At 47.4% G+C, this 14,804-nt stretch overlaps 3 protein-coding genes across 3 annotated transcripts; 1 reads left to right on the forward strand and 2 right to left on the reverse strand.

Moving 5' to 3' along the window:
* Window positions 1-380: 380 nt before the first annotated feature.
* On the forward strand, window positions 381-2,071 carry HRG_11045 (SPX domain-containing protein; the record flags this gene model as incomplete). The annotated part of the gene is made up of 6 exons (XM_044869515.1): window positions 381-423; window positions 540-707; window positions 780-1,493; window positions 1,555-1,695; window positions 1,831-1,854; window positions 1,929-2,071. The coding sequence occupies 6 exons, from the start codon at window positions 381-383 to the stop codon at window positions 2,069-2,071; spliced, it is 1,233 nt and encodes a 410-aa protein (XP_044715466.1).
* Window positions 2,072-2,402: 331 nt separating this feature from the next.
* On the reverse strand, window positions 2,403-4,392 carry HRG_11046 (cys/Met metabolism PLP-dependent enzyme domain-containing protein; the record flags this gene model as incomplete). The annotated part of the gene is made up of 3 exons (XM_044869516.1): window positions 2,403-4,116; window positions 4,171-4,265; window positions 4,345-4,392. 3 exons carry the CDS (start codon window positions 4,390-4,392, stop codon window positions 2,403-2,405), a joined length of 1,857 nt encoding a protein of 618 aa, XP_044715467.1.
* Window positions 4,393-8,823: 4,431 nt separating this feature from the next.
* On the reverse strand, window positions 8,824-9,755 carry HRG_11047 (EMG1/NEP1 methyltransferase domain-containing protein; the record flags this gene model as incomplete). The annotated part of the gene is made up of 3 exons (XM_044869517.1): window positions 8,824-9,300; window positions 9,360-9,628; window positions 9,716-9,755. The coding sequence occupies 3 exons, from the start codon at window positions 9,753-9,755 to the stop codon at window positions 8,824-8,826; spliced, it is 786 nt and encodes a 261-aa protein (XP_044715468.1).
* Between the last annotated feature and the right edge of the window lie 5,049 nt (window positions 9,756-14,804).

Below are 14,804 nucleotides of genomic sequence, written 5' to 3' on the forward strand. Positions count from 1 at the left end.
TATTATTATTATAACTTATAATATTAAACTAAACTTATAAAATCCTTTTTATAAAAACCTAGTATACTTATAATAAAGTATATAACTATAAGTTATATAATATACTATATATATAATTTTTACTATTAAAGCTAGTAAAATCTAGTTAATATATAGTAGCTAGTATAATTAGCTAGGGCTATTATATACTAATCGACCAGCCTATACTTATTTTTCGGGTTAACTTTTCCCTAATCACGGTCCCGCCTCATCTGCTAGTCGCGTAATTACGGAGTAGATTTAGTTAAATCGGAAGGCATGGGACGCAACATTTACCGCTATTCGCTTCTGCTCACCGTGTCACCTTTCGAGCCCGAAATGAAATACTATCTTCCCCCACCATGAAGTTTGCCCACGATTTCAAAGAGACCCTGGCCAGTCAAGGTGCGATTTGCTCGTGATGGCGTTGCTGGCGCCATTATCCGATAGCGATCGCGACAACACCTCTCTCTCTCTTACACGGCGCGCCGCATTTCGCATCTAACCTGCCTATCATATAGACTTTCCCCCTCACTGGGTGAAACAGGCAATTCCGTACGGCCAGCTCAAGAAATGTCTCAAGAAGGTCCAGCGTGAGTTGCAGGACCTCGGCTTGGATCCCGAAACACTACGAGCTCTCCTCAATCACAACACTACCTCGCCCGTGGCCCTTCGATACAAGCTTAAAGGTGCGCGCGTGGGTATGCCTGAGAAGCGTCTAGGAGAGACAAGCTGACAGCTGCTTCATGCCGATCTAGCAGCCACCAATTCAAACCTGGTGCGGCCAAAGTTGACCGTCTACGTCCACATACAAGATGGCATCGCTGTCGACGCTTTCCTGACGCCCACCTCTCGCCTCTTTTTCGAGCGCATCGCAGCAGAACTCCTCCTTGGCCGCATGCCCATGGAGCCTAGTCCAGCGGCCACGCGGTCCGACTTTGCCCACAAGGACAACCCGAGCGATCCACCTGCACAGGCCGGCGCTTGTACCGTGCCAGCCGACCCCGTGACTCGGCCGAGCTACGAGATCATCGAGGTTCCATTGGTCTTTGATGGCGAGTTCTTCAATTTGTTACAGAGCGATGTAAACAACCTCGACGCCTTGCAAGCCGAGGAGGAGAAGAAAATGACGACCGAGGTAGTTGAGCTCGGCAAGGAAGTGTCCCAGGTGTCCCGGCCCAGTCGCTTCTCCAAGAACGACCTGGCTCGCTGGCGTTGCATATTCGAACTTTACCTCGATGCCGAAGTCTTCTTCGCCACGCATGAGCGCGACCATGGCGCAAGGTCGAGCCAGAAAGCACTGAAGCAGCTGCAGTGGTTCCAGGGCGAGGTGGACAAGCGCTACCTCGCCAAGGACTTCAAGCTCCGCGAGAGCAGGGTGGCCTTTGCGAGGTTCCTCAACCTCAACCTAGACTTACTGAAAAACATTCAGTTTCAGGAATTGAATAAGCTCGCCGTCTTCAAGATCCTCAAGAGTTGGTCCAAACTATTGGCTGCATGTCTGGCAACGGATGGATCAAGGCTGACCCAAGTCAGAATTTGACAAGCGAACATCGCTCGGTGTTTCGCAGACCTTTCCAGTGGCTATTCAGTCCGAGGGCCTTCTATCGCGCGACATCGCCAAGGACGTTTGTGCCCAGATGTCACAGGAGCTGGTCTCGGTTGTTCCTCAGCTCAGTGATTATCTCTGTCCTGTGTGCTTCTCAGTCGCCTATCGGCCAGTGCGACTGAACTGCCACCACGTGTTTTGCATACGCTGTGTAGTCAAAATACAGCGGCGCCAAGAGAAACATTGCCCCTTGTGTAGGGCAGACGTGGTGATGAGCGCATCAGCGGGTAAGCTCCGCTGTTTACAACCCAACATTCTCGCATGGCTGTGAGAGCCGAGTTGACAGTATTCCTCGTGGCAGATAACCTCGATCATAAACTGGAAAAGTATATGAAGAGGTATTTCTCCAATGAGGTCAAGGAAAAGCATCGGGCAAATGAAATCGAGCGAGGCATAGAGGACTATGGGCCGGGCTATACGCACCAGGAATGTCTCGTTATGTGAAGGCAACGTCAAGCACTAGTGAATGACATTATCTTTATGGTGAAGGCACACGTTGACTGAATCATCTCTAGAGCGAGCTGGATGGGAAGGACTCGTGAAATACGCCGGGTGCTGAGTCACCAGCCCGTGACCATATTTCTACGGCTGCGAACGTGGATGTGACACGACTACATAAGTGTCGACTTGCTCACATTGCAGAACTGGCGAATGTCTCGGGAAAAGAACACATAATCAACGTGCTCGTGCACACCACGTGTGCGTTGACCACCGGTACACGTCGTGTCATGTCGTTTCGCGAGGTACGAAGATGGAAAGTGTAAGCTTGCCCCTTCTATTTGCTCCGCTTATGAGGCCCGTCGAGGGATTCATCTATTCCTCGTGGCCATCCGACCGCTACCTCTGCGACCCGCAGTGCGTCACTGAACGTGGATTGAAGTGTCTCTGTTTCTTCCAGGCCGACGCTGACGCGAATAAGATCCGCGTCGACGCCGTATTGTGCTGCCCACGATAATTCTTGATAGTGTGCCAAGAGGACATAGGGGGAGCACAGTGTGAAGTTGGTGCCCAGGCTAGGCCCTTTGGCAATATCCATGGCGTCGTAAAAGGCCTGTGCCTGCTCTCGATGCTTGAAGACGATGGAGAGCAGGCCGCCATAACCGCCCTTGGGCAGGCGACGGGCATCATAGTGGTTCCTGGACGGGTTGAGCTTGGGGTAGAACAGGCTTTTGACAAGGTGATGATCACGCAGGATTTCGCAGATGGCCTCGGCGTTGGCGTTCATACGATCTACCCGGACCAAGAAGTCCCGGCTGTTTCTCTCCATGACAACGATGTCTTCGCCCCAATACGTGTCCTCGTATACTTCGTCGTGCATGGCCTTCTTGAGCGCTCCGTAGTATCTGCTCTCTGGGTTGAGGACGGTGCTCCCTCCCATGACGTTGGAGTCTCCCGAGAATATCTTGGTGAGACTGCTGACGACGATGTCTGCGAGCGGGAGCACATTGATGTTGGCAAAGGTTCCAATCGTCTCGTCGACCACGATGGCGAAATCATACTGGTCGGCTAGCTTGCGAATACGCTCTAGGTCGGGACAGGCGAGGAGGGGATTCCCTGGAAACTCACAAAAGAGAGCGAGATAACGCTGGCCGGACCGTAGAAGCCTTTCCAGATCGTCCAGTTCCGCCAATGAGCCGTTGCCATAGAACTTGCATCCGGGCCCAAATTTTTGAAGAATCTTGAGCGAGTCAACGTAAGGGAAGCCAAAACTGACGCTCTCAATCTGCCCTCGAGCCGCCAGCAGGGCGCGGTGGGCGTTGAATATGGCGTTCATGCCCGAGGGAAACAGATACACATCGCCCTCATCGAGGCTCTGTACGCCCCTGGAGCTGGACATGACTGGTTGCGGTGGAAGTTCATGACGCAGATCAACCTCGTGTGTGAGGAGGCCAGCGATACGTCGACGGATGGCCGACCTGGCTCGCTCCACCAAGGTCAGATCGAGATTGCGCCCAAAGCGTTCCTCAAGGAACCGAGAGCTTTCCTGGAAGTCGTCAGTGTTGCGCGACTGGAGAGGTCCAGGAATCGTCGACGAAGAGGTAGCATCGATGGACGCGAGCCGTTGGTACCGCTTCGGGCCGCGCAGCAGCCACTTTTGAGCATTATGGGCGAGCTGTGAGCTGGGTGCCGGAATAAGTCTCTGATCCTTGAAAAGACTGTGGCAGAATTCCGCTTTGCGACTGGAGACGCCGTCGCCTGTGTGCTGCCAATACTGCTTGGCGATGACAAAGGCCTGCTGCGGAAGTAAGACGGCAGATATGGTGGGCGAAAGCTGTTTCAGTAATGGAGAAAGGACCTTCGAGGCATCCAAGACGAGATGCACCGTGTCAAGGCGCGCCGCGAGGTCGGCTGGGGTGCGTTGCCGAACAAAATCAAGGCATCGCCTGGCTGCCACAGGTGTTGGGAATAGCATAGCCTGGCAGCCGGCCTGACCATGGGCTGCCGCAATGTCTCGTGCCAGACCATCTATGTTCTTGTGGATGAAGAAGCTGGGAATGGTTTAGTGATGACGTGGAGGGTACTGGAACGGATTGTTGCCATACCGAGGGTAGCCCGTGGTCATCCGACCGACGACCCATTCCTGGCCTTCCTCATAGCCAATGTTCGACTGCCATGTTGGCAGAGAGACGCTCAAGGCCTTTTACAATGCACCGATAGGGGAGGAGTGAGACGATCAGCTATGGAAAACGGAGCATATTCCGGGGAAGCTTACATACGTGTGAAGTGTCTGGAGGTATGGACTCCCCTAGCGAGATGGAAGGCATGGCCAAGAAGGAGTTGTGCGCGGCCGAGGACAGGGCGCTCGGGGTAGCGATTGAGGGCAGACAGTAAATACTGCGAGAGAAAAAGAGCCTCGCCGACAGCGTGCGACGACACACGCTTTGTCGTGACACCGGGCCAGTCTAGTGGCTGAGTGGGTCGAGGTGGCTAGGCTGTGGCTGGGCTCTGGAAGAAGCCTGTTCCACGCACCGAGAGAATGGCAGCCAAAGCTTTTCCAGTGTATTACAAAATACCGGTAATTATCCCGGTCCCAGTTCATTCTCAAAATAATTCAACTGCTACAAAACTGCGAGATCAATGCTCTCTAAACCAAACAGCCCACCTTGTCGAGCGCGCATCCATCTACCAAGCCAGACAGGACAATAACCTCGAACAATGTCCAGTTGCCTGCCCATGCTAGACAGGCATGTCTCGCGGTCCTAAGCTCTGCAACCTCGCCTTGCCCCAACTCTGGACGCCAATGAATGTACAAGGAAAGCTCCCTCGTTCGAGTTCCCCGGTGTAGTGACGCTGCTTCTTGGTCCTCCTCATCCTGTGCAGTAGCATCGCCCTTGAACGCTAGCGATGCCTGCGGCTGCGACGACTGTTTTCAGCTCTGCTGCCTACACAGCTGATACTGTCACTGGGCGCAACACTGTCTATGTCGTCGTTCCAGTTGGCTTTGCTGCTACCAATATCGCTTGCGGGCAAAGGCATTTCTCGCGCCGACACGTAGCTGGGGGGACGGCTGGCAGGCAGCGGAACTCGCCTTGCCGAAATGTGGCTGGGAGCCGCACTTACAGGAGGTGGAATCCGCCTGGCTGACACATAGCTCTGAGCCTTGGAGCTGCTAGGCGTCATGGGCTGCGTAGGTGCGGCTGCGAACCTGTTGGGCGAGACAAGGCTGCTGGCACGACTCCGCCGTGTCCGCTCATGTTGCGTTGAGACTGGTTGGGATGCTCGGGACCGGGCCTGGTCAGACTCTCCCGGGAATTGATGAGCCTGGGCCGATACATACGACGACGGCTCGGGTTCGTAACTAGTCCAAGCAGCTCGAGAGCTGGCTGGTGCGTGGAACGACTGAGTGACTGGGCCGCGGTACACAGATGGTGCGTAAACGCTTTTCCGCTCATCGAACTCGGCCACAGGCAGCCGTGCTCGCTCTAGCGGTGCCTCGCTGCGGCTTCTTGCACTGGACACCTTGGGCGAGCGGCAGCTGCGCATATCGTGCATTGTCCGGGCACGAAAGGGGACACTGTTCGCGGTGGATTTATTGTCAGCCCGTTGACTGGCAGTCGAATGTTGGACGCCCTGGACCAGGTAACGCTGCGATCGCAACTCCCCCCGGTCGGGTTTGCGGCCATAACTGTAGCCTTGCCTCGAGGCGGACGCGCCATTGTTCTCAGGATATGCAAAGCCGATCATGCGAGTGGCAGTCATTCTGTGGTCTTCTTGGTGATACTTGGGCTGCTCTGCAAGGGTGTTGCGAGGCAGTGCCCGAGGGTTCTCGACTTGTTGCCGACTCTGGTCGGCATCGTTATTATTTCGCGACACCATGCTATATGTCAGGGCAGCTCCAGCGGCCACGCCCAGCAGTGCGCCGACAACGGTGGATGCACTAATGCCCCCGGAGTTCTGAAGGGGCGCTGCTGATTTGGACGGTGGCGACACTGGCCTTCGACGGTGGGAGTCGTCGCCCGCGTCGACCCGACGGGGTATATGTTGACTGGTGTTTGAAGAGTGTGACGGGTGGGAAGCCAGAGGAGCGGCCGAGGAGGCGACGCTGTAGCTCCATTCGAGAATGCGGGAAGCCTCTCCTCGGCTTGAAGACGTTGGATGAACGGCAGAGCCGCTGTCCTGCATGGTACCCGGGGCAGGTCGAGGATCAGGATAGACAGCTTCCACTCGGTTTCCGTCCAAGTCCAGAACCGCGGCACGTACGACACCGCCGTCGCCGCCGTCTTCAATGAGCCCGATACGTTGCCCACGAGCTTGTCGCTGACCCAGACTATGCAGGCGTAGCGCCGGGTTGGCTTTGAGCCCACAGTCGTGGAAACGGAGTACGGCGGACCTCGAAGAAGCGGTAAAGAGGAACTGGGAGAGTCTGGGCGCCTCGGAAGCCTGACAAACTCGCAAGACGGGATCTTCGGCGGCCCCAAAGGCGACTGAGGGCGGGGGACCGCGAGCAGAGCTGTTGTATTTCAGGCCCAGCGGCTGGAGGATGGCTGAGTAGAAGGACACGGACGATGCAAGGTGGGAGACCTCGACAAAGGGCACTTGAACCATGCTTGCTGTCTCTGCATCCGATATAAGCACATGTGCAACCAACTTGACATTTTGGCGTCAGACCTGTATGGGCGAATAAGGCAGTTATTGAGCCCAACGCAAACCGAGCGAGGACGAGCTCTAGAGCTGGGCCTTGCCTTAGGCGACTGAATCCGCGGCTGGCGATGGGGGACCTGGTTGGTGAAACGCGACGACTCGTCGACAAGAGATGCACCTGCTGACATGTGAAGCGCCTCTGCGAATCCTGGGTCTGGATGCTTCGTGACGTGGCCCTGTTGGCTGACTAGGTGTGCAGTTTCAGGCGCTAGATGGCGTGCAACCGTTATTTGGTAGTTAATGAGCAACCTGGCTGCGAGGCGAGGTGAGCAAAAGGAGGGAGCCAGCGGACGAGACGGAATCCTGCCTCGAGTCCCTGGCTCAGAACCAAGTACCTAGGTAAGGTAAGCGACTTGACGAGAGGGGAGCCCGTGGCACCTCGCAGCCGCGGTCGCGTTTGCTGGTGCTCAATTTGTTGCGCCTGTTGAACCGGTTAATTCATATCTTATAGTCGCCGCCTTTGTCTTGCACCTGGCGGACCGGCGGATGTGCATCCTAGCGGGCTGGGCATCGTATTCGGCCGCGCAGCATACTCTTTGTTGCACCGAACTGGCCTATGCCTCGAGGCCATGCCAAGTACACAGGCCAGGTTCCCGCAAATCAAAGTTGGAGGAGGGCGGGTGAGGATGGAGGCAGACGTGGCCAGGCGTTGCAGCATGCAGACCCAAATCCCTCCCTGAGGGGATAGTTTCTTTGGCCACTGGGTCTTTGGCCACTGGGTCCCCCTGCGTTAACCCCCCAGGCGTGCATCTGCTCCACTCCCGGCCTGGTTACTGGCGGCTTCTCCCCGCTCGCCACGTCGCCCAGAATAACCCTATACGTATACCTGGTAGGTAGACAAGTACCTAGGTACTTGGACTGGTACCTGGTATGTAGGTCCCAGAAAACAGGTTGCAATCTTGTCACACAAGCAAAGTTCGTTGGATGTAAGAGCTAAAACTGAGCTACTGGGGCCATTCTTCTGACCAAATGGGTGGGTGGTGCCCCCACCCAAAGTCCTTTCCCTGGGCAAAATACTTCGGTAGGAAGTCACCCTCCATCAGCCCCTGTAAGATACCTAGGAGGTAGGTACTGTAGGTACAGTAGGTACAGTAGGTGGTACTGTAGATACCTGGTAGGTAGGTAGGTAGGTAGGTAGGTAGGTAGGTAGGGAGTCTGCCTGCCTCTGTGCTGTGGGGAAGAGGACGTGTTCGTCCTTTTGCGAACCGTTGGGCTCGACTTGCAGCGAGATTCAGGTCAAGTTGGAGTTTGCCTCCAGGAATCAGTTGTGCCACAAGCTGATACTACGCAAGGTGGTATGTAGCGGCACAGTACAAGTCACTGCGTGCGTTGGCACATGCAATCAGTCCTGTCGCTAAAAACCATTGTGCGGTGTGATTGAGGGGTAGGCAAGCCGATGGATACATTGGGACGTGGCTTGTTCAAAATGATTTGGATCCCACTTTCCTCCTCAGCTTCTCACAGACGGACATCTTCGTACCGACAGAAGCGAACTATCACGTCGAATGCGAGCGGAAGCTCGTCCTGCTAAACCCCCACGTCATCCAATTTGCCTTGGTCTAGAGAACAACTCGCCGTGGGAACATGTAGCCTTGCCGCCGGTGTTGCAGCGAGTGCTGCCTACAGCCACCGCCATACCAGCTCGCAACGTTCCGATATTGAGCAGTCCGTCACCCCAGTCCAAGTGTCTGCGAATTCGTCGACTGACTGGCCTGTTCAAGATGCTTCTTCCGCTATCAATGGCCACAGATAGACATCCCAAGGCGAAGACACAGCGAGCCAAGTTGAGGCATCTTCCACATGTTGGAAGCCATTGGATCTGTATGTTGCGCGCCCTCGCATGTTTTGGTTGTAAAAACACGACCAGGCTCGAAACCCAAGCTCCCCAAATCTGGGCCGGACAGGCTCGTCGTGCCGCGATGTTGTATCACTGCCGAGCGAGACGATCCAGGCTTGTGCCTTTGCCTGGGCCAACCTACGCCCCCGGCTCCACCAGGAGTGTCCCTTCCCAATCCTCTGGTCTAGTCCCGCTCCCGTGGCGGGAAATGAGATGGCTAGATAATGTCCCACACATCCTCGGCCGCATGGCAGAACTTGCTGCAGGCCACGCTAGCGGAAAGAGAGTAGTTGCTTATCGATATCTTCTCGTCGACCAACGAGTCGGCGAAGTTATCGGCACCCTTGGCCATTGCGCCGACGAAGACGCATATGCTCTCCTTGGGCCCCATGGTTTCAACAAACTCGCGTACTCGAACCAGGGGAGCATCAAAGCTAAGGGTTACCTTGCGGCAATTGGGAGGGAGGTGGTCAGTAATAGGGTTCTGAATCACGCGCAACAGTTTTTCGTTTGAGTTTGTGGAGCGAATGGATAGACGGTGCAGGAGCTGCACCATGAGGCCGGCGAAACGCTTGAATGTACGAGGTATGCGAACCGACGGCGACACCTCGATTAGCACGCCTTTTGCGGTATGGATGTATATCTGGAGCTTGCCAGCCTTGTTGATGGGCGAGTCCAAGAGGGTCAGGAGACACTGTGCGACTGTGAGCAGGACGTGGACTTGGCAAGGGCGCGGGCGTCTCGAGGCCGCACCTGATGAGTGATGTCGGGGCGAGCGTCGCTGATATCCCTGTTCATTTTGCGCATGACGCCAATGTGCTCGTCACTGTTGAGGAGCGAGTACTTGTCTTCGCGGAGGGCGCCGGCACGGTTGGCCCCGCCGTGCGACGCCTTGTAAGTCTCGAGACTGGCATTGGACAAGACGACAATGAGTCGCTGCGAGTCTTTATCGGTAGGCGGAATGGCGGAATGCTGTTCAGACACGAGCTGCGGCAGCGACGGGGGAGGGAGCGATTGCGTCCCTGCGTAGATGCAACGAGGGTAGGGTCAAGATTAGCCACGGTTCTCCTTCAACGGCCTGCAGGGCCTTCTGGTTGGGCATGTCTTACTAGGCCGCTTGACACCCGCGCGACGATGCGGAGAAGACATGATGAACAGCGTTTTGTGAGTTGGGCAAGTGACTCAAGGCGACGACGACGGCAATGGCGACGTCGGACGAAGAGGGAAGAGGGGGTCGGGCGAGGCCTAGGTGAAAGAAATATTTATTGGGGAATGGGCGCTCCACTCCACTGCGACTGCGTGAATTGGCGCTGGATGCTCCTGACACCACCGCTTTTGGCTCGCCAGCCAAGGACAGCCTTAGCAAGGCATGCAAGGGTATAGTATATAAGCAGAAAGCTTTTTAACAGGGCGATGCTTTTTAGCTATTATAATATATATATATAGGGAAGCGTATAGTATTTTAGATCTAGAATATTATACTTTATACTTATATATATATATATATATGCTTACTATTATAGAGCTTTATCCTAAGTATATAGTTTAGTAGGGTATAGGCAGTAGTTAAATAGCTTTCTAAGGTAAAGAGCCGCGCTAGTAGTATATTATTAGCGGTGCTCCGCGCGGACGAGAGCTTTAAGATAATAATCTAGGATACTATTAAGAAGGCAGTTAAGGAAGAACTCTACCTAAGTATTACTTCGGGCCTAGGGGGCCCTAAGTAAACCTAGGCTACGGTTATAGCCGAAACTAAGGGACTAACCTAATACGAAGCTACGGTAAAATAGGTCTTACCGCGCTATAAACGCGAGATTATTATAGTCCTTATAAGGGTACTACCTAAAATCCTAAGCCGCGAATTAAAGGATATAGTAAAGGCGGTAAATATAGCCTTAAAAGCTATAAGCGCTATAGCGGCGAGGCGCCTTTAAAGTAAAGATATCGCGGTTATATTTAATACCGCGGCGAGAGCTTACTAAAGGGACTAAGGCTAGGTTAAGGCCGTATTTAGACCGGAGGCTATAATTACCTACTATATATATATAGTAATCGCTAAGAATATCCCTTTAAAGGTAGTAATAGTAAATAAGAAGCGATTACTTTATAAGATTATAAAAGCGAATAAAGTTAAGGTCCTTTAAGCCTAAGCGCTAGGCCTTTAATCTAAGATATTAATAGTAATAACTATACTTATTAAGGTTAGTAGCTTAAAAGAGGCTAATAAGCTTTATAGCTTAAGCCTAGTCCTTAAAGTATAAATCTTTTAATATAAACCTTATAATAAGTCGGTTTAATTATAAAGGTACTATAGTTATTATAAATATAGCTATATCGCTAAGTAGTATATATCGATATAACTCTATAGCTAATATAAAAGTATAGTATATAATAAAAGTAAGGATAAATATAAGGCTAAGAAAGGTAAAATCCCTTATAACTATATCTTATACTAAGAGGACTACTTATTATAGACTTAGACCTACCCTATAGTAAATAAAGCCTAGGAAAAGGTAAGGGAAAACTACTTATAATAACCTTAATAGTTCGCGAATACTTAGATATACGCTAAGTAATAAGTACTTCCTACTATCGAAGCTTAAGGCGCTCTTAAATCGACCGCGGTTTAAAAGTAAGGACTAAGTAGACCGCGCTAGGATAAGAGGTTAAGCTTAAGATACCCGCCGGCTAGTAGGGCTAAGGAGGCTAAACTAAGTATAAATAATATTTATAAGTATAGTAAATAAAAAAGCGCTAAGAAATAAAGCGCCTCCCTTTTTATATAAATAACCCTTTTTACCTTAACCTTACTTATATATAACTAAAAGTACTATTCTAGAATATATAAAAAAGATATAAGCTAGCTTAGTTAGTACTTTACTATTAAGCTAGCTTTAACTTAATAGTACTATAAGAAGTAAAAGCTATACTAATAAGCGGCCCCCCTTACCCTTAAAGCGGCGCCCTATAACTTAGTTTATAAGGAAGGGAGGTACGCGCTATATATATATAAAAGGCTTAGGCTAGGGACTTAGTCGCCCTAGTTTAAACTAAACTAAAGTAAGGTAATTTTTAAGGATAGTATTAAACTATAAGCGATTTACTTACTACTAAAGGCTATAAAGGCTAAAGCGTTATATAACTTAAGCGTAATTAAACTAAAGTACCCTATAATAATAGTAAGGGACTTTAATATCTATTACTTACTCTAAGATAGATATAATAGAACCTTAGATAGCGCGATATAACTTATATAAAAGGTAATAAGATTATAACTTAAACTTACTACCTTAAGAAAGAAGTATATAAGATTTTTCTATAGCTAAAAGGATAGTACTATTAACTTAGCTTAGGTAATACTAAAGATTAAGATATAATATACTAAGCTTAACTTAGACCTAACTAGGTTAGACTATATCCCTTAGACTATTATAATATAGGTTAATACCTAAGCCTAAGTACTTAAACTAGCCTTAAGGTAAAAAGAAGTAAAAGTAAAGCTAGTTAAAGCTAAGACTATATCCTAGCTAAGACTATACTAGCTAATACTTTAAACGCTTAAGGATATTAACTAAGACCTAGACTATATCTTTACTACTTTAGCGTAGATTACGATAGCTATAGTTCTACTTTAAGGGTAAGTATTATTTAAAGGCAATATATAGTTTACCTTAAAAGTAAGAAGGGTAATAAGAAAGGCTAAGAGGGTAAGGAGGAAGTATAAGTAGGAAATAAGTAAGGTAAACTAAGAAGACCTATATAAAGTATTTATAGCTTAAAAGTAAACTATCTATAAGGTAAGGAGGGCCTACTAGCGCGAGTTCTTAAAGGAATTTAGCGCTAATAATACTAAGCTTTAAAACGTAAAGAGGTAAGCTAAACTTTATAGTAAGCTATTACTAAAACTAACTTATATCCCGCTATTAGTTAAGGAAGGTAAGAATAGACTAATAGAAACCTTTAAAGGGAAAGCTTAAATATTAGCTACTAAGTTCTTCTTACTAAAGGCTAGTATAACCTAAGGGCTACCTTAGCCTATAGCTAAGGCGACCCTTATAATTAACTAATAGATCTAGCTAGCTAACGTTATAATAGCGCTAGGTAAGATAGTAAGCTAAAAAGTAATAGGTCTAAATAGCGTCCCTTTAAGGTTTATTAAGAAGTATAGCCTAGCCTTAGTTTAGTAACTAGCTATAATTATTAATACCTATACTTAACTTTTATACTTCTTAAGTTAGTTTTATAATATAAATATAATAGTTATTTAAAAGCTAGGTAAGAAGCTAGAAGCTTACTATATAGTAAAGGGATAAATACTAATTTCCCTCCTACTTATAATAGGAAAAGTACTTAAGTAAATACTAGCTTAAAGGATTATAGGAGTAATAAAGGTAAATAGTATCCTATTAAATAGATAAATAAAGAATAAAAAGGAACGCTTTATAAAAGCAGCGATCTTACTAATAATAAAACTAGTATATACGACCTAAGCTTAAAAGGGTATTATATTATTCTTATAGCTAGATATTAAAAGCGTATTTAATATAGTTAACTATAATAAGCTTATAAAGGAACTAAAGCTTAAGAGATACCTTAGATAGCTTATAAGCTTAATATAAAGCTTTATAAGTAATAAAAGATTAACCTTTTACTTTAATAGGAGGACTTTAAAGCTAACTTAAGTATTAATAAAAGTCCTTTAAAGCTCCCTCTTATCCTTAATCTTATTTCTATACTATATAACCCCCCTATATAAAAGGCTTAGTATAATATATAGTATTTATACTATTAGCTTTACCGATAATATAAATATAGTTAGTATTAGACTTAATAAGGCTATTATAGTAGTATGCTTAAAGGAAGCTTAAAGGGTATATATAGAGTAAGCGACTAAGTTTATAGTTACTTTCGAACTATTAAAGAGTAAGTTAATATACTTTATATAAAGGAGATAAGCGATAATAACGCTAGTCCGCCTTAAGGCTAACGTAGTAACTTTAGTTTAAGAGGCCTACTTACTAAGGGTCTAGGTATATCGGAAACTATATTAAAAAGCATACTTAAAATAGCTCTAAGTAAAGTTAAAGTACTAAACTATAGCCCTAACTAGGCTCGCGGCGTCTATATAAAGTTATACCTTACTATACGCTAAGGAAGTTTATAGTAAAGTAATTTAGTCCTTAATCTCTTATACTATAGTTATATTCTATAAGATAACGCCTATAAAGGGGAAACTATATAGGATCGCACGGACCTTACCTAAGACTAGTTAGCTTACTTTTAAGTAATAATAGGCGCTTACTATACGACTTTAGTTTACTAAGTTAAAGTAGAGGTATAGGTACCTTTAATTAACCTTTACTTAAATTAAAGAGTAATAAATACCCTTTAAAGGCTAAAGGACTTAGGGCTCTTAGGCTAAATCTAATACGCGTTTAATATAGTCGCGGGTATACTTAAAAGGAGGTAATACTAAGGAGAGAGTAGGCCCTTAGCGGCGCTACCTCTAAGTAGACCCCCCTTTATAGAGGAGATAAAGGGGGTTTAAGGCTAGATAGGATTAAACGACCTTTTAAATAAAGCTAAGTCGCTTAAAAAGCTAAATAAAGAATAAGCTACTTAATAGAACACTAAGAAAAACGCGATTTAATAATACTAAACTACCTTCTTTCTACCTTACTAACTTCCTACCTTAGTTTAATAAAGCGATAATACTAGACCGTTATAAGGGCCTCCCTAAGTATATTAATATAAGAGTTACTTAGATATTATAAGAATATACCTTTATATTCCTATCTTACTATTATAAAGAAATAATAAGTATAAGGAGGCTTTATAGAATAAAGCTAGTAAAAATAGGCTTTATAATATAGTCTAAAGGAATAACCCTTAAAGATAAAGACCTCTACTAGATATCTATACCTTCCTCTAGGAAAAGCGGGCTAAGATAAGCCTATCTTAATAAAATAAAATATATATAAAATGCATAAGTTAATTATAAGTAGAACGGATACCTTATTACCTATTTTAGCCTAGCGGTTCTAAAGATATCTACGATACGAGAATAGGTAGGGTATAGAACATTCTAGTTAAATCTACTACTTATACTAGAACCTATAGTCTTACGTTAACTATTACGCTATAATTAGACTACCTACTAAGTTAGGAGGATATACTATAGATAGAGCTTTTTAAGCA

Source organism: Hirsutella rhossiliensis, assembly GCF_020360975.1.
Source record: "Hirsutella rhossiliensis strain HR02 chromosome Unknown scaffold00018, whole genome shotgun sequence".
NCBI classification, from domain to species: Eukaryota; Fungi; Ascomycota; class Sordariomycetes; order Hypocreales; family Ophiocordycipitaceae; genus Hirsutella; species Hirsutella rhossiliensis.